General features: G+C 38.0%; 1 protein-coding gene across 4 annotated transcripts; it reads left to right on the top strand.

Moving 5' to 3' along the window:
• Positions 1-599: 599 nt before the first annotated feature.
• On the top strand, positions 600-25,942 carry cbarpb (CACN subunit beta associated regulatory protein b). Of its 4 annotated transcripts, none has more exons than XM_051909611.1 (10): positions 600-807; positions 3,300-3,370; positions 5,643-5,788; positions 9,885-9,946; positions 10,157-10,319; positions 10,863-11,034; positions 12,264-12,416; positions 13,610-13,844; positions 17,099-17,288; positions 21,034-25,942. In XM_051909611.1, the coding sequence occupies exons 2-10, from the start codon at positions 3,326-3,328 to the stop codon at positions 22,469-22,471; spliced, it is 2,604 nt and encodes an 867-aa protein (XP_051765571.1). In that variant the 5' UTR covers positions 600-807; positions 3,300-3,325; the 3' UTR covers positions 22,472-25,942. The 4 variants fall into 4 exon arrangements, with proteins under 4 accessions (XP_051765571.1, XP_051765568.1, XP_051765572.1 ...); XM_051909608.1 differs by having other exon boundaries at positions 601-807; positions 9,867-9,946; XM_051909612.1 differs by having other exon boundaries at positions 601-807; positions 9,867-9,946; positions 17,099-17,284; positions 21,034-21,176.
• Positions 25,943-26,377: the final 435 nt, after the last annotated feature.

Genomic DNA, 26,377 nt, shown 5'->3' with positions numbered 1-26,377 from the left:
TAAATATTAGTTTATATCAAAAAAATAAACTTACTGTGGGAAATATTCACTGAAGTACAAACTAGCCACAAACAATTGATAAAGGTGTAATGGATTGTACGACCAGGAGGGGGCGCTCAGTAAATATCAATTTAATATATTCATCGCACGAATTGAATTGATTATTATATTCATTCTAGTTCAAAATGATGATTAATATGAAATATAATAGTAATTCACTTCAAATAGATTTATAACTTAGTACTGTTTAGTGTTCTACTTTGTGTGCTATGAGGTATTGCGTTTTTCTATTCAACATATTTGTATTATTTATGTATTAGTTTATTTGATTAGGGGCAGTACAAAAACATGATTCCAGCCAAAAGCCAGAAAAACTGAATTGCACATAGAGAGTATATAGCAAATGCTAATTTGCACCTCAGGTCTCTAGAAAGGCTTCTCTAAGAAAACTACCAACCCTGCTTAACTTAAGTTAAAACATTAAGAAATATGTTAACCAAAACTACACTGAGACCACACCGCATGGGGATGCCCGTTACTGAGGATTTTTACTGACTCAAATGGGGGATTACCTCATTTCCATAACATCATCATAGGATGAGGGCGTGATAGACACTCGTGATAAGTAGCGCTGTACCTCACTTTGACGTCACAGTCTGCGCTTCTCACTGGGCGACGGGAGAGTGGGTGTGTTTAACGGGGGACTTCATTCATAAATAGAAAAAGATTTAAAACCCAAAATTAAAGAGAAGATCGGGGAATCGTTTGCGAGCGTTTTGTCTCATGGACCACGTGAATTATAGTTAGGTGAGTTTTGTTTGCTTGTCATTCACACAGCTATTGTTTCCGTGATGAGAGCTCAGTGTCTTAGAATGACATCGTGTTTTATTATTGGAAATGATGGTAGGCTAGTCTTAGTCCCTCAGTTTCTGCAGGTTTGTAAAACAGACATGGATATCTTGTGTTTTAAACGGCTATAGATTAGAAATAATAGCCTGAACATCACTGGTTTGGAGTGAGGTTTAAATTCATCTATATGGTTTTGTATCGCTTGTTTGTTGATGCTCACAGTACTATGTCAAGCGGTTTGAACATTTATTCATGTAGACTAACTGATATCTATTTTTATCTTACTAATTGTTTTTTAATCACTAGCAAGTAATCCAACAGTGACTAACCAATTTCACTTGTAACTATGCATTTGATCCTAATAGATACTAGTAGTATCTATCCCAGCTTTACTACTTATTGATTCTTGTATTTAGGCACTAGAATTGATCACTATTGTTACTAGTAATATTTTTTTAATCTCACAAATTACAATACCTTTTTACATGTCATATTTAATGAACACTCAGAATAGCTGCTTCAGTTAGCTATAATTTATATATTACTAATATGATTAAAAATGTTAACAGTAACACTAGTGTCTAAAAATATACTGAAAAAGTTGGTGAACGTGATTTCACCAAGTACAACATGTTCCTGGATCAAAATCTTAATTGATTCTGGAACAACATTCCAATCAACCAATCCGATTTGAGGGACAAGTCTACAGTTTATGTCAAGATTAGGCTTACAACCAGGGTTAGGTGCTTCTACGTCGGTGTTATTTACCTATCATTTCCCTCTGAATTTAGAAATAAGTTATGGGTACACTTAGGTTTATGGTTATGGATAGGGTTAAGACAAAATTTTTGGACAGTAATGTCGTTTCAGGGTAAACAAAATATGTTGATCCAGAAACATGTCTTACTTGACAAAATCACAGTGACCTGAATGAGTTGTAGAAAAACTGCAATAGATACAAGTAACTTTTTGAATAGTTACAAGTAGTAGTACCTAATGAAGATTTACTAGTAAAACTGGAATAGATTCCAGCAACAATTTGAGTACTTGTCTGAATAAATTATATATTTGAACAAAATCATTACATTTTTAAAACTGAAAAAAAGAAAAAAAAAAAAAAAAGCAATTTGTTACCAATAACAATGTAATATTTACTTATTGTTGAAATAACTACTAGAACTTAATTGATAATCAGTAGTGATGATGAAAAAGATAGTTGTAATAAAAGTACAAGTCATATGAAAATACTAGTATACATGAAGATTCTAGTTTGTTTTAAGGAATTAATGTAAATAATGTTTTATTTAAAAGTCTATAGTCTATAAGAAATGCTTATAGAAGAGATTTTTGAATGTGATACACCTCCGCAGAGTCTGCCAGGCATGACAAGAAGAATCACAGGAGCATATGTTGCAAAACGTTCATGATAGTTAGTTGATTGTTAGAAAATATGTTCCTTGAAGTAACCTAAAATGTGGTAACTAGTTTTATTTAAGCCAAAATATTATTAAAAATAACTCAATTAACCTGACGACTTAGGCTGCACTAACAAAGGTCATTTTAAGGGTCATATTGAGTTAAAAAAAAACTCTTTAGAGTATTTCATACAGCAAAATGTTTAATTACAGAGAGGCATAGTGAAAACCAAAGAGAGCACAAGTGCATTGACAGTGAGAAGGTAATCTGAAAGAATAGTCCATGAATGGTACTAATGGGTCTCTCTTGATTTGTTTTAATAACTATAACTAATAACGCAGTACATTAGACGTCTTTGAGAACAATACAGCAGCATTATGCTTCCGAGACGCAAAAGAATGAGCTTAAATTATCTCAGGAATGCCTAATGCTAAAGACTTCAAGAGGGAGAAAGAGAGAGAGAAGCTATGAAAACAGGTAGGTGGGCAGAAGCTGGATGAGTATGCAGTAGGAGCTGAAGGCTTTGCAGTCCGAGCTGTTAAGCACACTGCTATCTCTGCATCTCTTGCACACAAACACACGCTGCCTTCAGATAATGGGAGAAAAGGCAGCGTCGCAGCATTAAAGAAACGAGGACTGCTTGGGAGGTGAGTGTGCAGGAGTGAGAGAGAGAGAGGGTTTTTTTTTTTGTGCAGTTCAAGCAAAAAGCTGCGGTGTTAATGATATTAAAGGGAGCATATGTTGCTGGGCCTCAGCCACTGGATAAAAAAAAAAGGAAATGAAAAGGGTTATTTGCTGTAAAGGGTGACATTTTGCCACATAAGTATGTGTTTTGTATACATGAATTGTGAACAAAATATGTTAAGAAGGAGATTGGGAACTATATTCATGTTTAAAAGCCAACCATTCTAAAGAAACTGTTAGTTCAGGGATGCATTTGTTTTATTTTCCTTCTAAAAGAGAATTTAAATCCTTCTTTAGTGCCATAACTGGCTTCAAAGCAGCTGCCTGACTTCCTGTAATGTCTTTCTCAGGGGGGACACTCTCTCTGGCTTGGACCATGAGCAATGAGTCTGCCATATGGACCACAACAGAACCCCCCACCGTAAGTACTTGTGCTTCTCCTTCCTGTGCTGGTTACTTTCATTACGTCCATTCCCTCTCTTTGCAGCGCTATCTCCAGACATGTGAATCAAAAATATCCTGTTCTGCATCCCTTGTAATTGGATCCACCGCAAGATCTAAGCAAATTAGCCCTTGCAAGAGAACTTTGAGTCAGACCGAATCCATCGCGCCGTCAGACGATGTGATAGAGCGTCAGAACCCTGAGTTACTGTCAGGAACTTCAATTACCGGCATAAGCAGCATCATTCGATTAGGTTAGAATAGAGAGATTTATTCAGGAATAGCAACTAATTCCAGGAAGTTCTGGGATTTTGGACCTTATATAAGGAATAATTGAAGGAATAGTTTACTCATTTACTCATTCCAGTCCTACATGACTTACTTCTAAAAAAGAGAACATTTGAAGAATGTCCTAGCTGCTCTTTTCCATGCAATTACAATGAATTGGGAATGAAAATTTCAAGCTTCAAAAAGCATAATAAATGTGGTCTATATGACTCATTTATGTATTCATTTAGCGCACAGTTTTTCTAAAGCAACTTAAAAATGAAACCATATACGGTAGCTTTTTGTGAGGAACAGAAAGATGTAGCAATGTGTGATTTGTGAATGAATCATTCTTTCGAGTTGATTCAGTTCACAAAATTGTTCTTAAAAATTTCTCCATGGAAGAAAAGAGAGTCATACAGGTTTTGAACAACAATTAGTAATGCACTGAATTCTTTTTTTTTTTTTAACGAAACACCAAAACTTTCAACATTTCATTTAGCTGGAAAAACGTAACCAAAAATAAAGTTTTGGTCATTTAATTTGGGTAATTGCATAATTGAACTCGGTTTGTGGTTCAAGGTGTCGTGTTCTTTGCCAATGAGCCGCCTCTCGTAATTTCAGCCTAACAAATTTTACATATTGCTACTCTAGCATAATTGTGATGTAGCATATTTTTTGGTTAGCTGTTTTAGCTTATCCATGTTGTGTGCATGCTTAAACAGTCAGAACGCTAGAAATGCTAATTAAACATCGCTGTTTCTGTCAGTGATTTCGGCTCTCCAAAACTATTTCGTCCGAAAATTCGGTGGCTCACTAGACAGAAAAATAATTTTTATTTAAATAAGAGAGATCAAATAAATTCTTCCAGATGTCCTCAACGCTCTTAAGGTGAAGTCGCCTTTCTGACCAAATTTTGCAGGCAAAAAAGGACAATAGTGCAGCGATATTTGTGTTGGAAACTTTTTCGCCCCCACGCTGTCCCTTTCTTAAACAAGTTAGTCTGACTTCTTCTTAAAACTTTCACAATGCTACCGCATGGAAGATTTCCCAGTTTCTCCTTTGAGAACATCCTTCACTCTTGCCAATGTGGGTTAAAGTTGGAGCGCCCCAATGATAAATAGCCTGCTGTCATTTATAGATTAAAACAGAGAAATCTGTCTTCCAAACACCTCCAAAGTAATAGACCCGATCTGAATAAACTCTTCCCTGATCTTCAACTGAACAATGTCTTCTGGGTAATTAGGATGTTGTTCTCCACCAATTGAAACTGTGTAATATAAGAGTAATTGTGAGGTGTTACATGTATGGACCAAAGCCTTGTTCTTATGCTCTTATTTAGCATTCTTTCCATTGAACACCTTTTCAGACACGAACAAAGATGACAATTAAGCAGATGGCAGGGCGAAAGGTGCTGTATGCCTTTGTGCTTTGATGTCTTTGAGGAAGAAACCTTCTGTCTCTTCCGTTCTTGTCTCTGTGGTGTAGGTCTCCACCTCTGGATCTTTCTAGAGCCTAAAGCCTCTTCAGAAACTGGGCTTTATGTAATATCGCTATATACTCTTAAAAATAAAGATTATTTATTGGCATCTATGATTCCATGAAGAACCTTTAACATCCATGCAACCTTTCCATCGCACAAAAGGTTCTTAAGATTATTAAATCCTTGGCATTAAAAAATCTATTAAGTACTGTTCACTGAAAGGTTCTTTGAGAAACCAAAATGATTCTTCTATGGCATCGCTGCGAAAACCCCCTTTTGGAATCTTTATTTTTAAGAGTGTCGGGGCCAGTTTTTGCTTTTATGCCAAAAAATGTCTCTGGTTTATGTATATGTCAGTAAAATTGTAACAATGAAGGGTTTTTTAAGTTGGACTACGTAATTGAAGAAACCTATATAATGTGAAAATTGAAGTCATGCGGTTTTACTCGAAGAAGGAATTTCCATTTTGACTGGTTTGTTTCTTTCTCCGGTGTTTACCTAGGAGGCCACGTTGTCGTCAGGGACACAGAATGGCTATGTCCTCCTGCTGGTCCTCTTGTCCATCTTTGTCGGGGGGACACTGGTCCTGCTCTCTGTCCTTCTGATTGTCTGTCGCCGATGTTGTGAAGGGGATAGACGCCATGCGTGGTAAGACCAATCCCTCACAATTTATACATTGACATGCCCCTGAATCAGCATACTTAGTTCTGGATAACCATTTCTGTCAACCAATCAGATTTTAGGATGAGGAACTTTAATAAAATTCAACCTGTAACTTTTCCTGCTTTGTTCTTGTTGCTAAAAATTGTCATGCGATGCAACTGCAGTATCTATTTAAAGGATTAGTTCATTAATAACTCACCCTCATGTCGTTCCAAACCCGCAAGACCTTTGTTCATCTTCGGAACTCAAATTAAGATATTTTTGATGAAATCCAAGAGGTTTTTTTTTATCCCCAATAGAAAGCAACGTAATTACCATCATTCAAGGTCCAGAAAAATACTAAAGACATAGTTAAAATGCGAACGTGCGTAGAGAATACTTTTTGTAAAGAAAAAAAATAAAAAAGTATTCTCGTCACTTCATAACATTAAGGTTGAACCACTGTAGTCATATTGACTATTTTAACCATGTCTTCAGTACTTTTCTGGACCTTGAATGGCAGTAATTATGTTGCTTTCTATTGGGGATAAAAAAAAAAAAAATCTTGGATTTCATCAAAAATATCTTAATTTGTGTTCCGAAGATGAACGAAGGTCTTGCGGGTGTGGAACGACATGAGGGTGAGTAATTAATGACAGAAATCTCATTTTTGGGTGAACTAACACTTTAAAATAAGTAGTAATTAATAAATTACATTCACATGCGTAATATTTTAGATGAGTCGCAGTAGTCAGTGATGTTTTAGTATTATTTATATACTATTATTGTCACACATGGTTGAAATCAAAGTAGAGGATGCAGGATCTAAATGCAGCAGTACATTTATTAAATAAACTCCAAAACAGACTCAAACAGGCAGGAACAGAACAAAAACAACAACGTATATGCAACAAAGAACTGACAACTGAACAAACATAGGGCTTAAATACACAGAACTGAGGAGCAAATTAACAAGACACACCTGAACTCAAACACTAATCAAATCAGTTACCAAGGATACAAACGAGTGGCGGGAAACACTGAACAAAGGAGAACATGTGACTAATGGAAAACAAACTCTAGACATGAACAACTAAACAGAACAAAACACAACTCAAACCATGACAATTATAGCATTTATTAATATTTTGAATTAGCTTTTATCTTATATTTTCGGTATTTATTTTAATTTTAGCTTAATTTTGATAAGTGTTTTTGTCAATTTTCTTCATTTTTAAATATTTCTCTTTAGTTTTAATTCATTTTTATTTCAGTTATAGTAATTTAATACTTCAACTTAAATTTTATTTCAGTTAGTTTCCAAGGCAAAATACAAAATTTTTAACATCTAATATTTTTATTTTAGTTTACCTCAGCTTTATTTCAATTGCCGATTTTTTAAAAATAGTTTTAGTTAGCAATAACAACACTGACTAGTGCAGTAAAGGTGCACTTTGTTTATTTTATAAATCTTAGTGATATTTCTATATATATCTTTTCAGAGCAGTCCCTCTGGATTTTGTAAAATTTACAGAACCATTTTTTATTTAAAACCTTTAAAATGGTTGCAAACTTTATAACAAAAGGATCCATATTAGCACATTGTATCAGTGATTGATATTAATAATAAAATTCAATATTTTTAGTTTTATTTCCATAATTAAGATTAGGATGCTTTTCACACAGGACGTCACATCCTAAAACACGTCATAAAAACAGTGAAACAGTTACAGTTTGTACAATAAAAATAGCAGAGACGAGAATGCTTTAATTGTGAATATACATTATATAGTCTGCAGATTTAATCATCATGTTTCATAATGTTTGCATGTTGGTGCATATGTTACAATTCTGACAGATGATGCATATGATTATGTTTGACGCTAAATTATACATCAAATAGAACCGTAACGCAGAGATTCAACTGGAATAAACAGATCCTCCCGTGAAGCCAAGGACGCTCAGCCCCGAAAATGTTTTCTGTGCACATTCGTCACAGCCTGGCTGCATTTGTCAGTGGCTGCTGAGAGGTGTAGAGTCTGTCTGCACTCCAGGCAGCCTGGAGGAGTGCAGGCTCACACAAATGACGAGTATAATGAGATCTCATAGCAGCCATCAGCCACGATAAATCACTCCTGGTGCGGGAGAGAGTGCACTCTAGCCAACACCCACTAATACACACACACTCGCAGTGTGGCACCGTGCACTGTGGTTAGAGGACTGGAAACTCATTTCCAGTTTCTCATTACCCACAGTGCCTTATGGTGTATGAAATCGTATGTTGTCGTAATAAAGCCGGTGTTGTTATTGTCTCTATCATATGGCATTTAGTTAGATGTCAAGACAGGTGAATGTGAATGAGGTTTTTTTTTCTGAATTATTCACAATTGGGACATTCTCAAAATCTTTCTGTCTTGCACAACCCCATTTAAAGACCCCATAAAATCATGTTTCTTATTGAAACAGGAAGTTTGGGCACGATATCTCAATTGGTTTTAAATTACATCACAGCCATGAACTATGATTTACTACTTATTCTGGTTGCAGGTGGCATTAGGGAGAGGGACATTTTCATTCCAGCATTTGATTGGACAAAAATCGGTGAAGTTCAGGATGACATCATCAGTATTTTTGTTCAGTTTTTTTTTTTTAAAGACTGTAAATTTAAAGTGTGTATTTAAGTTTTTAACAACTTTCATTGATATACTAGCATATAGATTACCTGAACGCTAACACACATGGAATAAAAGCCACTTAAACTGTTTTTTTTATTATTATTCTTTCTTTGAGTATTTACTAACAATTATTTATGCATCATAAACAACATGTTGTGATAAAAATCACAATTCAATAGTTGTTTGCAGTTGTAAATTATGTTAATGGGTGTGCAGAGTCATACATTTTTATTTTACTGTCAGATGGACAAACATTTGCTTGAACTTTAGCTTCAAGTTTACTGTAACTTCACATTTTAATTTTACTGCGAGATGGACAATTAAAAATTAAATCACTGAGTATCTGAAGTTAGTGAGGGTTCTCCAGTACAGTGCAGATGTAATGTGTAAGCAATGGCTCCACCAAAACAAGAAAAGCATTGTACAGTGAGACATTTAAGATTATTTACAAGTCATTACTTTTACAAATAACTGGAATGGAATATAAAAATATATATTGATATGCATATTTTTCTAGTAATCTATTAGTCTGCATTACATCTCGCGTATCTATTTTGACATGCCATATTTTTGTCCTGTGCTAGCATCAATAGTTAATTACAATTTAGAGAGTGAATCACAGATTTACATGTAGATGTTACTTTCCGAAACTTTGCAGCATGTAATTGGCCATCAGTCTCTTCTCTTAATACTTTTATTTGATGGATTATAGCTATATAACCTTGAACTGGAAAGACTGCTCACTTTACAATCACTAAAAAGCTGTCACTCATCTCAGTTTGCGATCTCACAATGTTCCATTAAAGTCAATAAAGTTGTCTACACTGCATAATGAACCTTTTACATACATCGTGTCTTTGTTAATGAGAGCAAGAAGGAGCAGAACTCAGTGCTTTTGAGCGGTGATTCTAACTTAAACACCTCTGATTGGCCAAGAGATCAACAAACATGCATGTAATTGGCTACAGAGATTTAACTCAAAAACGCAATGGAGCTTTTGCGAAATCTGTTTCACCAATAATATGATAATAATACAGTATCAACTGAGGGTGCTCTTGCTTTCATTTCAGGGTGCTTATTTTTAAATTTGACTTTGTGATGTTTTTTACCCATCTTTTAATTTTTATTTTTTAACAAAAAAAAACATGTATGATCAGACATTAATTAGCGGACCCGTTGCAGTACAGCTGCAGACCCCTTAGGGGTCACGGACCCCCGGTTGAAGAACCTTGATATAATTGAATGCTAACTTAGTAAATTTATAATATAATGTAATATAATGTGCAAAGCAATAGAATCAAACTCCAGGGACATGTTTGTCACCATATTTTAAGAAAGAACCACTTATGCATGCTATGAATGAGATTTACATAAATTTGAATTTGACTCATTAACTGTTTGCATTGAAGGTTCATTGTTTGCCTCAGGGCTAGCGATGACACTGAGAAAAGTAATACCACCTATATTGAGGAGGCCCAGCCAGTGCATGGTAAGAACTTCACTAAAAGTTAATATTCATATTATAAGTCAACCTCTAAGTTAATGCATTTCCATGTGTATTTAAATACAGGCTTCAGGTAAAATGTCGAGGTCAAGTTTAAGTGACATTTATACTTTATACAGTCTCACATACATCAACTGAGGGCGTTGTGCGAAAAACAAATACGTCCTCTGGTCTAATCTGTCTCTCCCCGCACAGAGATTACGATTCGCGTTGATGAGTCAGACTGCCTGTCGGCAGCCAGCTCCCACGACATGGAGACAGAGCGTTTCCTCTCCACGGGCACAACCGGCCGCCGGGTCTCCTTCAACGAAGCAGCACTCTTCGATCATAGCAAAAAAACACAGGAGAAAGGTCGAAGGTTAGCCGCCTACTCACTCATGCCGCCCACTCTAGACACACATAGCGCTCCTATTCACAACGCTTACTGCAGACTGCAGCTTTCATTATTCCTTTATGTATGCGTTTTACATTTACATATACATCGGTGCTTGTCAGATGCATTAGCTCTTAATGAATAACATGGGCATTTGTCAACATCAAGATTTTGGGTTAACAATTTGAATATTAATTATTTACTATATATATACAATATATATATATATATATATATTCTAAATAATTCTTTAATACTTATGCATATATTTATTTGACCTCATAAATAAAGACTTATAAAGATAGAAAAAATATATATAGTGAATTATTTTTTATATAATTACTTTATAAAATATGATTATATAATTGTTTGTCTAACAGAAACTATGCATAAATCTAGCACAGTTAGCTCATTTTCAACTATCTAAAATACATTTTCAGCAAACACTCCGGTGATATATTTGTGATGTAAATCTATAATGAAGTGATGAACACTAACAGTGTGTGTCATTCCTCCATCTCACCACAGGTACACGCTTACGGAGGGTGACTTCCATCACTTGAAGAACGCGCGGCTCACCCACCTCCACCTCCCTCCACCCGCCCTCCAGATACTCACCATCCACGAGTGTGAGTCATCAGAGAACAGTATTGCCATGACAACACGCCCCGTCGCTAAATCCAGCCTCTCAATTTTTCAGGTGACAGCCACATTGCTCTGCTAATAGGAGAGTATGATGTCAGACATAAGAAGGGCAGCATGAGACTGTATTTTTTAGGTCAGTTAAAAGCTTTGAGGTCATGATGGATTGTCAGTTTGTCAAGTGATGTGGTGAAAGGAGACGTTTATGCGTTGGAGCAATTGATTTATCTAGATATATGTTTTAACATGTTAGCTTTTACTCCTACTTTACATGTCATGATGAAGCAGCATGAGAAAAATCCTACTATACCCCTCAAATTGTACGTTTTTTTTTTTTTTTTTTTTTGTCCTAACCAGCTGCAGCTGCTACAAGTCCCTTGACAAGAAATTGTCTGTGTTCAGAATAGTATACTAACCTAGTATGTAGTTTACAGTACACTGTATACTGACTACAAAAATAGTATGTGAAACAGTATGCATCATTTACATTACCTTAAAAATTGCTCAAAAGTGACAGTAAAGACTTTTATAATGTTACAAACGATTTCTATTTCAAATAATGCTGTTGTTTTGAATTTTTCATCAAAGATTCCTGGAAAAAAATGTATCACGGTTTCCACTGAAATATTAAGCAGCACATCTGTTTTCAACCTTTATAATAATAATAATAAGAAGAGATGTTTCTTGAGCAGCAAATCAGCATATTAGAATGATTTCTGAAGGATCATGTGACTCTGAAGACTGGAGTAATGATGCTTTTATTTAGCTTTTTAAATGTAGCTTTGTCATCACAGGAATAAAAATAAATATATTTAAATAGTAAAAAGTTACTTTAAATTGTAGTAATATTTCGCAATATTACTGTTTTTACTGTGTTTTTGATCAAATAAATGCAGCCTTGGTGAGACTTCTTGTAAACATACGTGTGAAAAGGTTAAAAATCAGTTTCATCTTTGTTCCACAAGGAAGCCCCTCCCACAGTTAATTCTCATTGGTCCAAAGTTCCGTGTAAGAAATATCAAACATAATCTGATCCACTGGTCCAAAATGTTTTATAAGAAACATCAAATATAATCTGATTGGCTGTCGCATAAAAATTGGTTTCATCATATCTGGTTAGTATATGATGTATTAATGCTGTTCCAATTAAGTCATTTAGTCTGAAGCTTTTGATAAACATTTTTATATCTGTACTAGACAAGTTTCGAATGACTGCATGATTTTGTTTGTTTGTTTCTCATTACTGCCATAAGCAATTAACATGCATTGTGTTTGTCACATGCACAGCCACCAGTATGTTCACTGCCCCAGACTGCCCTGACCAGCCGAAGTCTCAGTCCCAGCTCTGCCCTTCCTGGTGACACTCTCAATTCCACTGTAGACACAATGTTCTGTGAGAGCATTGCAGTGGCCGGTCCTGAACCCTCCAGTCCATGTCTAGTGAGTCACACACACTGATACACTCAACCATTGAAGCATAATAATTAGCACACAACCGTTACTGATTTTTAGAGTGCCGATATTTTAGAGAGGAAGGCTGATATTAAGCCAATATATATGATATCTATTTTCATAAATATGTAGTAATATTTACTAAAATAGAAATAAATAATTTGAAATTTAAAAAAATTGAAAATTGTAAAAAATAAACATCTATACCTTAGATGGCAACTTTTAAAATCTGTAATCCTGTAAGTATTTTTCACAAAAAAAAAGAGATTAAAAATATGAATAAAAAGGAAGTAAACACTCTAAGTAAACATCTTTTTTCAAAAGACAAGGAAGCACTAATTTTACATACATTGGCATAGTTTGAAATCAAGAATTTAAAGTTTGTTGATTGTGCGTGTCCAGTGACAGCTGAACTCTCCTGCCCACATCCAATTCACACAAAGTACACGTTTTTTTATACAGTCTACAAATGCACACTTTAGAAGATCTCACAGGTTCCCCAGAGTTTGTGAAATGTAATGTTTATACCGTATACCATTTACTTTGTTTAACAGCTCTGTCCAAAATTTTATTTAACAGAACTGTTAAACAGAGAGAATAAACTAATAAAGACAGACAATGGGGGGTTATGCACAACAAACTTTCACATTCTGTAAAACAGGTTGCATTATTTTCGGTTCGGGTCTTTTGTATGAGCTTCGTTAAATATAGAGCCGTTTTACTCAAGGTGCCTTCAAAGGAGCGAGCTAAGATGACCTTAAACAATGTCCATTGCATATGCAGATTGATATCTAAAAGTTTTATTTTTCTTCTTCTTACTAAGATTTAGATATTTACATAGAATAAAACACCAAAAACACGGCATAAAGCCTATGGGAGTTTGGACGCTCAGGCATTGACATACTCAGTGCTTTCAAAATAAAAGTCCTGCTTCCAACACACCGGCTAAACAGTTAAACTTATCGGCGATGCTGACAATTAAAAACTGCCAAATATTGGCCTTGGTGTTCTATTGGTCAATAACTAAGCATAATACACACAAAACAATCCATGCGAACTGACAACGCGAACTAAAGTTAAAAGTTAACTTGAGTCACATGCTGAATACATACCAGCAGATCATCCAATTGTTAATCTCTTATAATTGATTTGCAATTATGTAATCTTGTGAACAAAAACAGATGGAGGTCAGAGGAGGAGTCAGCAGGAGGGCAGACATTATGGGTAATGGTAGAGAGGGTGCATCGGCATCAGCCACAGGCCTCTCCTCCTCTGGAGGGGCCCCACAGGGCCCCATGCTGCAGTTCTTCACCAAGCTCCGCCGACATGCCAGCCTTGAGGGAGCAAGTCCCTACTTCAAGATCAAGAAGTGGAAGTTTGACAGCAGCCAAAGAGCTTCAAGTCTAGACATGAGAGGTCAGTGACACATCCACCACTTGGTGTGAATTTCATCACGAATGAACAGACTGTGTTAATGAAGTTGTTTTTAGTTCATATTATAATGGTATTGCTATATGCTGTTATAATACCCTATATATATATATATATATATATATATAGGCAAGCGTTCCATCATATGATCGGCCCCTATGGTTCGGCGACCAAAACCAATGACAACGGTATGCGACTCTTGACTTTTTGTACTTTCCACACAAGCAGATCCACAAAGTTACTTGGAAAGACCCGGACACCCATGGGGTGTGCAATGAGATCGACTATGTCTGCGTCTCTAAGCACTGACACTCGTCTATCCTCGACAATCGAAGTTATTGAGGCGCTGATGTTGGTACTGACCATTTCCTGCTTGTTGCAACCTGCCGACTTTGACTAATGTGCTTGCCAGCCTGTGGCCAGTGACCAAAGCCTTTTGATGTCGTACGACTTCGAGACCCGGTCGTATTGCAGCAGTACAATGACGTGTAATCACGGAATGGTAACTGTGGCAGAGGTGGCCATTGGGCGTCGACGGTGTGCCTTCAGAGAATGCTGGATCCAACCTCGATCATGGGCGTTGATTGATGAACGGCATCATGTGAAGCAAGTCCGGGATCAAGCATGTGTAGACACGGAGTGCCAAGCTACGGAGACGAAGCATAGGGATTTGGATCGGGCCAAGCCAAAAATGGGCCAAACCAAAAATGGCAAAATATTTAGTGGTCATTTAATGGTCTTAACTTTTTTAATCACAAATCACAGGAAGAAGAGTCAGTGTTGTTCCACTCAATGTTGATGGCTTCAAACAGTAGTTGAAAAATGTCTTCCAGTTTGTTTGAATTTAATGTGAGACCAAATATTCACTATAGGGTTCAATTCTGGACTCTGACCAGGCCAAAACATGAGCCTGAAGCCAATTCATGGTTTTCTTTGCAATTTGGGCAGGAGTTTTGTCTTGTTGAAAAATAACATCTGATCATTCCTCTTTAGATAACAGATTTCATTTGTGGGAAGCAAGCCATTCTGCGATATTCTCCTGTACTCAAAGCATTACATGACTTTTAACAGTGAAGTAGTACACTAATAGCAGCAGCTAAAAAGGCACCCCACACAATGACACCTCTTCCTCCATGCTTCACTATGGTAGAGATGCATTTATTATTATATTTCTCAGCAGATTTTTGAAGACACTGCTCTGAAGTATCACCATGCAACTCATGTTTCATTGTGATTCATCACTCCATGCACAACTTCCCATATTCTGCCAAAAACTTTTGGCTTTTTAAGTAGTGCATTTGCTTAAATTTTGTTAATATCATGACCAATAATTTGTGGTTAAGACAATTAAAAGCTTAGAATTTAGCCATTTTGGGCTTGGCCCATTTTTATTTATTTTTTTTCGCCCAGGAATGTACTCATACATTGTCAAAATCTTTCTGATGCTTGCTGTACAAGTATAATATTATCCTTAATATTTAAAATATGGGAAAAGCACATGGTGTAGCTGATGGGACTGAATGAATGAATAAACATGAATAAATAGATTAACTAGAATGCTGTTGTTTGATTATATAAGTATTATTGTAAAAAAAACTTTAGATTTATCCTCTCAGGTCTGTCAGCATGAAAGGAAGTGAGATGCTGTGGAAAGTACAGACAGTGTTATGAACCTGTGAAGCGATCAGTTTCCTAGCCTTAGGGGATGCAAAGCAATATTGAATGTTTCTTTGCTTTTCATTTAGCCCCTGCATTGTGTATTACCTTGGAAAATGATTGAAAACCTTAATAGAGTTTTAGTGCCTTCATGTAGCATGGAGCAGAGAAACAGTTCGGCTTTTGTGTGTGTGTGTGGCAGGCTATAGAATATTCTCTCAGCCAAGACAGAGCTGCTGTATTTGCGTGCCAAGACTCCCTCTCAAGCAGATGGCCGGTTGACGCAGGGCTCTTCCATTCCAAACTTTTTTTTTTAAATGAGAGATAGCGAAAAAAGAAGCGTTCCAAACACTCAATGTTTTTTTATTCTGTGGAACAATAAGGTCATGATTAAAGCAATGTTTTCCATCTAATGGATTTCCATTGTAGAGTGCCCACGTTAACTAATAAGATACGTATTATATTGTTAATATGTTAATTATGTTTTTGAATGCATTACAGCTAATGCACTACAGGGGCAATTAGTTAATTATTAAATTATTTTATATTTTAAAATAATACCAATAATAATTAAATTAAAAAAATATATTAAAATTTTAATTTAATAATTAAAAGGAATTATTAAAATATGTAATTAAATACAATTTATTATTTTAATAACAAACTTTATAACTATATTATATACCAAAATGCAGCCAGACCAAATGCGAGTTTGCTAAAACAATGCCTGAATAATCATTTTGCTATTGGTTAACATTATCTAATAGCCTGCATAGCCTAAAGCCGCCCTTTTACTATCTCCAACAAACGATGGAGCAGAAGTTGTTTATTTTCAATGGAGATAGTATGGGAGTTGCGTGGAGTTCCGAACTAATGCTTACATGGAATTTTCGGATTCATTTTGAGCTTTGAATGCATTAAAATATTTGCACTTTTGCGGCTACACCATATGCAATGTATTCTAATCAAAACTTTAAGATTAGTGCAGAACAAAGTTAGAATTACCTCAGTTATGAAATAATTATTTTATAATTGTAAAATAATTATTTACCTTGATTAGCCCTAGAAAATCTACTGTTTTTCTTTATAACGTATTGGTGGTCATTTGTTTTGTGGGGATATATTCGTACATTAATTTTTCTTTCACCATGGTGAATAAGCAGAGGATAATGACTAATTTAAAAGGGGGCAACAGTAGTATATGAAAAGGTGGCTTAAGTCCGGTTGGTGAAAAGTAAAGTGGCTTGAGAGGAAAAGCAAGTTATTGCATTTAAATTAGAGATTACAAAAATTTGCGACCATAGTTGGCTAATACCAACAAGAACTATAGTTCCAACCACGAAACTTTGGTGTTTGCGAATGTTCGTTGGAACTATAGTTCCAGAAACACAGAATCGTTGAACTATGTTGGTGATGATGGAACTTGCGACCATAGTTTGCTAATTCTAACATGAAACTATGCAAGTTTGGTGGATCGATTAATAATTCATGATAAAACCTGGAATGTGTTCATTTTGATTTCATGTTAGCCTTTTAAATTGCTTTGTGAGATTATTGACAAAAAAGTCATGTTGTTCCCAAAGGCTCCCCAAAACGGAGGCAGTTCCAGCGGCAGCGTGCAGCCAGCGAGAGCATGGACCAAGAGGAGCATGACGCCCATCACATTGACCTCATACAGTACATCGCTCGCACCAAGGATGTTACCTACTGCCCCACCCGGCCCAGTCCACGCCTTCTGTCCCCCCCTTCCACACCCCCACCCTCCCTCGGCAGGTATCTTTAATTGCCTCGCCCATGCATTCGCTATAGCAACCATCTGCCTTGCCACTCCTCATACATTCCATGCTGGACTGATCTAAGCGTGCTGATCGCATTGCCTTATCATGGCATCATCAGCTTACAGTGCAAAAAGCTCTGCTTTAAATATAGAATATGGAAGTTGTTTCCTTGAATGTGGGTAAATTCCACAGGTGTATCTTTTGGTATTTGTAGCTATTGGTTTGCATATGTTTTGCAAAATGGTCCAGGAAGGTTAATACGCATGGTTTTGATCATTAATATGTTTGTTTATATTTGCTTACCTATTACAACTGACTTCCCTGTATCTGTTGCTGTTCAGTGGTCTTCTCGAATTAACCATCACAGAGTGAGTCACAACCATCTGTGCGTTAATGGAGGCATCTGTTTTAACATCTCTGAATCTGGGCCTCAAAGCTTTAATTGAAAGGAAAAATAAAGAAACATAATATATTTGATACACAGTACCATTCAAAAGTTTGGGATCAGTAAATTTTTTTACTTTTATTAAGCAAGGATGATTAAAGTGATCAAATGTGGGAGTAAAGACATTTACAATGTTACAAAAGATTTCTATTTCAAATAAATTCTGTTCTTTTGAAATGTATGTTCATAAAAGAATCTTGAAAAATACATTTTAAAATATATTTAAATAGAAAACAGTTATTTTAAATTGTAATAATACTTCAGTATAGTACTGTTTTACTGTATTTTTGATCAAATAAATGCAGCCTTAGTGATCATAAGAGATTTCCTTCAAAAACTGAAGCATGAGTCTAAGCACTACAATGAACTTGACATTGGCCGGTGACAGCCAATGGTACACACTAGCGGCTGTCATGACTGATTCCCTACGGCCAGAGCCCGAGCTAAGTAAGCTCAAGAGCTTGGTATTCATAGGAACACCTTAACTATAGGGAATATGGCCTTTCCAAGGAGGCTCAAGAGAGAGTCTAACCACTCTGAACTACTGTTCAGCAAAAACTCTTAGGAAGGAGGCCTCAGAAACCGACTCTCAAGCAAGAGGAGGCCTAACCAGCCTTAGGCAGAACAGCTATCAAGGAGGCCCAGAAGAGCCTACCAACTTGATCTAGCTGGACAGGCAAAGCTCTGCGGAGCGGAGGCCTAAATTACTCCAAAAGGAAAAGAGGCCTAACAACACTCTGCATAGAAGGCAGTGGCCAAGAAGCTCAAAGAGAGCTCAGGGGAGCCTAATGGTGCTCCATTTCCAAGCAGTAACCAGGGAGGCTCACAGAGAACCTAACAACTTGGTCCCTAGCTAACTAGGCATCAGCACTACATCCCACATGCTCAAGCAGACAGCTTGCAAATCTGTGCTACTGCATAACCTTGCTCTAAGAACGGAGGCCTCAGCAAGACAACTCTCTGAGAGGAAATAGGCAAGGGCGCTCAAGAAAGCCTAACAACTTGGCAGCACTACCTGGTCGACCTCTAGAGGCGGAGGCCTAAATATAGCAACTCCCAAAAGAGAGGAGGCCTAACAACGCCCAAGACTCAGGACAGCAAGGAGGCTCACAGGAGCTTACACTCAGAATGCCATCCCAGCAGAGCTCATAAAAGACAGAGGCCTCAGCCTAACAACACTTCCAAACACAAGCAGTGGCCAAGGAGGCTCGCAGAGAGCCTAACGAGTCAACACTATTGCCTGAACGATGGAGGCCTTAGTATGACGACTCTCTAAGTGAGAGCAGGCCTAACTACGTCCAACACCCAGGACAGCTTACTGAGGAGGCTCGCAGAGAGCCTAACTACTTGATATAGCTATCCGTGCGGAGCTCTGAGGAGCGGAGGCCTCTATAAAGCGACTCTCTATAGCGAGAGGAGGCCTAACAATGCTCCATAGTAAAGGCAGCAACCAAGGAGGCTCAGAGAGAGCCTAACGACTCAGCACTACTGCCTGGTCGAGCTCTGAGGAGGGAGGCCTCAGCATGGCATCTCTCTAAAGTGGGAGGAGGCCTAACTATGTCCAACACCTAGGACAGCTTACCAAGAAGACCACCAGAAAGCCTAACTACCTGATATAGCTATCCAGGCAGAGCTCTGAGAAGCTCCAAGTAGAGGCAGTAACCAAGGAGGCTCAGATAGCAAGCCTAACAGATGATCAGTGAGCCCCTGACCCTGGTCCAGGTCCTTTCGAAGGTCAGTTTGGTAGGCTTGCAAAACAGCCATAGTGTGCACACCACACCAGCTTGACCTGCTGCCACATATGCTCTGCCATTCAAGAGAGATGTCACACGCAGCGGCTTAGTTGGCAGAGACTGAGCCTTCTATGTGGATGCTTCACACATCGAGAGATAGCTAGCCAGTGTCTCTTCGGTTGGAGACATCAACACATAACCATGTTCCCGCATCCCTTCCATAACAGCATAATGCATGCTGAAAAAGATGAATGCGGGCAGAAAAAGGCTTTCCCCAAGATCTCTCCACTTCAGCATGAAGATCAGGGAGACAGGGAAGGCTCATACGAGCTGGAGTTATGTCCCAATAAAAGCTCTCGTCCAAACAGCTGCGCGTGAACTGACACTGATCACGTTTCCACAGCAGATCTAATCTGTCAGTAGCACGGGACATAACTTCCAGTCCAGCCTCCCATCATATGTGGGGCAGGCGTGCTGAGAGCGCTCAGACACATCTTCGAGCTCAACAGCCTTGTCCTGCTCATCTTGGCTCGAAGCCAGGAGCGCGCTCACTGCTGGCTCAGACGATATGAGCGATAATACATTATCCTTATTCAGCAGCTCGCCCTCATCAGCCGCCAAAGAATGAGAAATATGCATATCTTTCTTGATTTCGTCGGCTAGCTCCATCTGCGAGCCCCACGATTTTAGTCTCCTACTCGCCTCGGCTGCAGCAGGTCCTGAACCGCGAGGCACAGATGATTGTCTTAATTCCCTCAAGAAAAGGGACAAATGAGAGTGAAGTTTCTTCATAGAGAAACTCTCACAATGCACACAATAAGCCCCCTCAAGGACTGAGCGTGCATGCTCCTTGCCAAAGCACATAACGCACATTTCATATGTGTCATCAGGTGTCAGTGCTGACATGGATGAACAAACTTTCTAAAGCTCTTAGCAATTGTGCTAGCTGTAATAATCACCTTAGACACACATTCAAACAAACAGACTCCTGAAGACAAGAAGAGGATGACGTTTTTCACAGGTGCCCTTTTACACTCACGGTCTCACCTGTAGTGATGTCATCGGCTGTCGCCGGCCAATGTCAAGTTCATTGTCGTGTTTAGACTCATGCTTCAGACACCGGCATGCTGAAGGCATTCCCCATAGTGCCCTCTAGGAGACACAGCGCAAGTTCCCATTTGAAAGGGGATATTGAAAAATTACAGACCTCATACTTTTGAACAGCAGTGTGACCCACACTAATATAAAGCATATTAATATACTAGGGATGGTTCACAGTAGTTGAGTACTTGACAAGCTTAGACTAGTTAGGTTGAAAGTTTACCTTAGTTATGATATATATTTTTAGATATTTTTAGCAGTGCTTCTTTAATTATTGTTGGGGGGGGGGTCTGAATCTGGGCTCAAAGCTCTAACAGAAAGGAAAAAATAAACAATTTATTTGACAGATCCACACTGACATAAAACATGATGTTGTGCTACATTGTGGCATTTGCTAAAGAAATACTGACTATATGTAGAAATATGAGCTTGTCTGATTTCATATGTGTGCTGTTCTTCAGGTTAGAGGTGGAGGTGATGGTGGAGCCCAGCTGCAGCAGAGCGATGGGTCCCGGGGTGATCGGCCTCACTTCCGAGCCCCCAGACGAGAGTGTTGGTATAGGCTGTCATCAGGAGAGCTTAGAACCTCAGACCTTGTACCGTGATATCTGGACTCTTCGTGCGTCTCTCGAGCGGTATGTCTCATCCGACCAGAGCAGCAACAATGACAAAGACTCCGTCCGTAGTGACGCTGACAGCGTGTGCTCTCTAGGGGGTAAGACCGAGATGGGAGGGCTGCCTAGGTACCTCTCACAGGATACTGGGGATGAGATAGAGGGGGATGTGGACTTGCCTCTAGATGAGGGACTGGAGAAAGGTCGTAAACAGGATAGTGTTGATTCTGAAAGAGGAAGTGACGGGGAGCCAGGAAACCGTAAGCTCCTCCAGATGGACAGTGGTTATGCCTCGATAGAAGCACCTTCGCGTGCTCCGGAGGAGCTACGACTGTTCGGAAGCAGTAGTAGCAGTAAGGACGGCTCCGCTGTGGAGCGCAGGCACTTCTTCAGTTCCGGCCGCAAAGGGACCGTGTGCGAGAGCTTCGACACGGACATCTTTGACGAAGAACTCGAAGAGGAACCTGCAGGTGCCAGCGGCGGTGTGGACGGAGTGGAAACGGACAAGAGCACCATGCTGTGGTCCCCTTATGGCCAGATGTTCACTCAGCGCAATGATCAACCTCATCCCCCCATCCTTTCCCGTCGCGACTACAGCATTGATGAGAAAACCGACGCACTTTTCCACGAGTTTTTGCGACACGACCCGCAGTTCGATCAGCAGGAGTCCCCGCTGCGCTCCAAGCATCGTTCCCGCGTGCACCTGCGCAAGCAGTGGCAGCGTTCCAAACAATACAGCGACCCCGGCCAGCGCTTCCAATCCTCTTTTGACCGGTACCGCACTCCGCTCCGACGTGGCGAAACTGTCAACTATCCTTTAGAGACTAGCTACCACAGCACGCTCCCACGAATCATTAGTGCACCTGATGAAGAGAGCAGCGAAGGTGCAACAAGTACTCCCGAGACACCCAAGGCAGATCAGGATACCGCTACTGATGTGGATCCAGACAACATAAGAATATCTTCCAGCACTGAAAGCAGTGGAACCATCAACGAAAAGGAAGTCTTTGAGGCATCTCAGCTCCTTCCAACAACTGACATTACTGGAGAGCAGTCGGTGGGCCGGGAAAACTCTAGGCAAGCATTGCCACCCCCTGAGCCTCCTGATGAATATACACCTGAATGTACAAGCTATGGCCCACAGACAATCACAGAAGAGCTGAGCGACAAGCTAGCGGCTACCCTCGAAGAGCGTCTGTACTCGGATCTCCGCAGGACCAGGGAACCGCCCGAGTGTAGTGCAGTGACTTTGACCTACACATCGCCCGATCACAGTCCAGTGTAGCATGTGGCTCCCTTCATCTCCTCGTACAAGAACACTTTGCAGCAACTACAGGTCCAAAGTTTTGATCGACATTGGCTCCGATCTGGAAAAGGTTTGCTTTGGTCATTTAAATGATGAAATCATTGTCATTATGTCCTAGACAAGTGGTGTAGAGACATTTCTTCCATGCCCATTCTTAAATAAAAGGCAGTTAAGGCGCATACCTCATGTTGCTCAACGGACCAATTCTTAAACAAATTAAATGTCACAGTCTGTTATTAAAGCTCTTAATTTAGCTACTTGTTGACTTCAAAAGCCAATATTTTCTCTGCACTAGGTAATCCACTGTGAATTTGGGTGCTATTAGATTAAAGATTGATTATATTTGTAAGTGCATGAATTATATTGCATTGCTGCCTATCTGGATGTCTGTTCATGACCCAAATTAATAATAATATTATTATTATTATTAATTTTGAAAGTACTAGATAGCCCTCCATTTGGTTACTATGTTTTACTTTTCATTTCTTTTCATCAAATACTAAATACTATTTATTATTAGCATCTGGGTTTTTGTTGTGTAGCTAAACCTGCTGTCAGATTTAATAAAATTTCAGAAAAAAAATCATATAAATTATAAATAATAATTAGCATAAACTGTAGAAATTTCCTGGTATAGGTCTAATTATGCCACATAACCTGTATTTCAAAAACAACAGCATTATCAATAGTAAATGTCTTGTTTTATTTGAAACACCATGACATTGGTCCAATTCCTAAGTAAACTCTTTCCCAGTGTTTGAAATTTGGGTTAAACAAGATGGGATTAGTTGCACTAAAACACTAGGAGTGTTAGCTTGTTCCCCACCAACACATTCGCAATCCATTATTAAGCATCCTTTTCATTTAATATTGTTATTTTATCGTTGAAGTACTGAATGGCTAAAACTGCCTCTTTGTGAGATACTGTAATTTTATGACCAATGACCATTGAATTATTATTATTATTATTGTGCTTTTCATCTTTTCATTTTATCATTTGTTCTGTATCATTGACCATATCTGTGAGAATGAAAAGTAGAGTGAACAATTTTCAAGTATATAGTGCCAAATTGTTGTCAGGTAATACCAAGATCAAACATGAAAACACTGTAAGCAACAGTTGGGAAAGAAAAAACAGTCCTGCAAAATAAGGATCACAGATATGCCTCTCTAAGGGTTTGAATCAAGCCTGAGACATTTTAATGAATCTCATTGAGAGAAGGGCATGCCTTTTCTTGCATGTATGTTCATTAGCATTACTTCTACACGAAGGTGACCTAGAACCTAGACCGTGAACGGCTGCACATGCTGCCTTTGGACAAAATCGTCATTTAGAGTCAGTTAGAGCAAATCCCACTGCCCAGCATAAGCCATTGTTATATCTGGGTGCAAATGCCACTGTTCACATTAATCCGAACTATCCACTATGCTAGTATTCCCGTCTGTCAGCAGCATCCCGTCTGTCTTGGGTTGAGCTCACAGTATGGGTTGCGTTGTATTGATCATTCTGGGTTTGATCTTGCAAACAAAAGGTTGTCCTCAGTGGATTCTCAGTTGGGAGGTGTTAGAAAGTCTATCATTGTGAAATGTGAGAGAAAAAGCCATTGGTGACATATAGAGGCTCTTGATGTAATGAAGCAAAGCTTGTGTAGCATCTGGTTTGTCTATGAAGGCTCACAAGGTTGTGTGCACTTTTAGGGTGATTGTTTGAGTTGTTGAGTAGTACACTAAAGTCTACATGTGCTATTTAGGCTGCATCTGAAGTGCCCTGTCCAGAAATAAAAAGCTTTCATTATCTATGTGAACAATGGCTGATGTGCATGGAGTAATTAACAATGCCAGAGAAAAGAGAGCTTCAGAATAGCTGATATTGTTGATTGACTGTTTCGGGCTAAATGAAACGTACAGACCATCTCACATGATGAATACGGTGCCTTCCTGTGTGTTTAACATTTAAAGGGATAGTCCACTTGAAAAATCTTAAAAAGTCCATACAATGAAAGACAATGTGGTCCAATCAGTGTTATTTTAGTATAATTAAGATACTATTATAGCTTTTGAATTGAATTTTTATATTTTCTGTTGTCGTTTTAATTTTAATTTAAGTTTCAGTAATTTTGTTTTGTTTTGTTTGTCATTTTTATTAGATTTTAAGATGTCCCTATGGTTTTTATTAATTAATTTAATCAAGTTCACAGTGCATTAACTAATGTTAACAGATACAAATTTTGATCTTAAAAATGTATTATTAGTAAATGTTGAGATTAACATTAACTAAGATTAATAAATGCTGTAGAAGAATTGTTGATTGTCATGTTAACTAATGTAGTTAACTAACAAATGTAGCCTTATTGTAAAGTGTTACCTTACATCAATTATTTATTTATTTTTTTAAGCAATGTTGATGTTTTTTATGGTTTGAATTTTAGTTTGTTAAATATAATAACCCTGTTTTAGACCCCATTGTCTTAAACTATATGCACAAAAACAGTTGAAACATTGTTCAAAATATCTTCTTTTGTGTTCATCACAAGAATGACATGAATGTGAATAAATTATGCCAGAATTTCTATTTTTGGGTGAACTATCCCTTTAAGAGAGTGAGTGTTAGGGTGAGATCCCAGTAGAGCACTTATTTCTTAAAACTCATTTTGAGCATACATAATTGAATAGGCCAAATTACCTTACAGAGGTTGCATTGTGGAAATGTAAATCCAAAATGTGGTACATTTACATGGCATTGTCAAATACACATACACAAGGGTTAGCGGTTACAAATCCAGACCTTAGTTTTGACTAACTGTAATCCGTAACATGTCAGGGACAGCTAAATCTGTACAAAGGATAAAGTAGAGTTGTATATAAGCACAATGATGTCCCATTTCAGGCACTAGAATAGTCTATGTCTTGGATTTGACATAAACCTAGTTGGGACCTTTGGGTGAAATGTGCACAATCAAATAGCCTGTCGGTTGATGGATTACTGTGTATAGATTTGCATGTAATGACGAATTATTGTTTAGCAGATCCAAAAGGAAGCACCAAATCATAGATATTTTTTTGTGTGAATCTGAGAATGAAAAGAAATAGACTTGGTACTAAAATATTGTAAAGTATTTTAATGGAGTCTGTTATTTTAGAAGTTATGCTTTGCTGACTTGATGAGATTTTTTGCCATATTTCCATGGACAAAAAGAATTATTTCTATTGCTGGGTATATTTCGATGAAAGAGGAAATATATTTATGTGCAAATTTCCATGTAGAAAAAAAAAAATCTGTAAAGATCTGCTTGACTAATTACTCAGTCAAAAAAGAGAGAGCAAGGCTTTGTTTTGTTTACCTGGATCTCTTTGTTCTAGATCTACTGAGCCTTGAGGGACCAACTTATCTAAACGTTTATTTTCATGTTATGTTTTTCCAAATAGTCAATAAAGAATGATGCATTATGACTTTGCCGAGTCCCCTTTTTTTTTTCATCTCAAGATCAAGAGATTGTCGGCTCTCTCCCGAAAACCGCTATCAGCACCTGTCCGTTCTCCATCTTAGGTGCTGAAATATCCCTTTGGGAACATCAAATATTCATATCAGCCAAGCTAATAAATTAAAGATGGCTGTACAGTCATTATGATTCTAAATCAATAGCAACCCCAGGTAACCAGGGAGAATGGGAAAGGGCCTTTACGCTTGTGATAGTGGTTATCAATCATCTGCACAACAACGCGAACAATGACACCACTGACACATCCTATTTATACATGTCCCTGTGCTGTACTGAATGTTCATCATCTGAATTGAAGATGACCAACCCTATGGATGTCAGAGGCGTTTGAGTTCATCTCTCCATTGGGGACCGAATGTTTGATCATGATTCTATTTGGCACTAA

This window comes from Ctenopharyngodon idella, chromosome 10 (assembly GCF_019924925.1).
Source record: "Ctenopharyngodon idella isolate HZGC_01 chromosome 10, HZGC01, whole genome shotgun sequence".
Lineage (NCBI taxonomy): Eukaryota > Metazoa > Chordata > Actinopteri > Cypriniformes > Xenocyprididae > Ctenopharyngodon > Ctenopharyngodon idella.
The sequence above is the reverse complement of the archived record's forward strand: the minus strand, read 5'-3'. Positions and strand labels throughout refer to the sequence as shown.

What these genes read in the sequence shown, in the direction of transcription:
- cbarpb (XM_051909608.1), top strand. Translation starts at nt 3,326, where the DNA reads ATGAGCAATGAGTCTGCCATATGGACCACAACAGAACCCCCCACC. An exon ending in GGAGGCCCAGCCAGTGCATG is followed by an intron (nt 9,947 to 10,156) that starts GTAAGAACTTCA and finishes CTCCCCGCACAG; the next exon opens with AGATTACGATTCGCGTTGAT. An exon ending in TTCAAGTCTAGACATGAGAG is followed by an intron (nt 13,845 to 17,098) that starts GTCAGTGACACA and finishes TTGTTCCCAAAG; the next exon opens with GCTCCCCAAAACGGAGGCAG.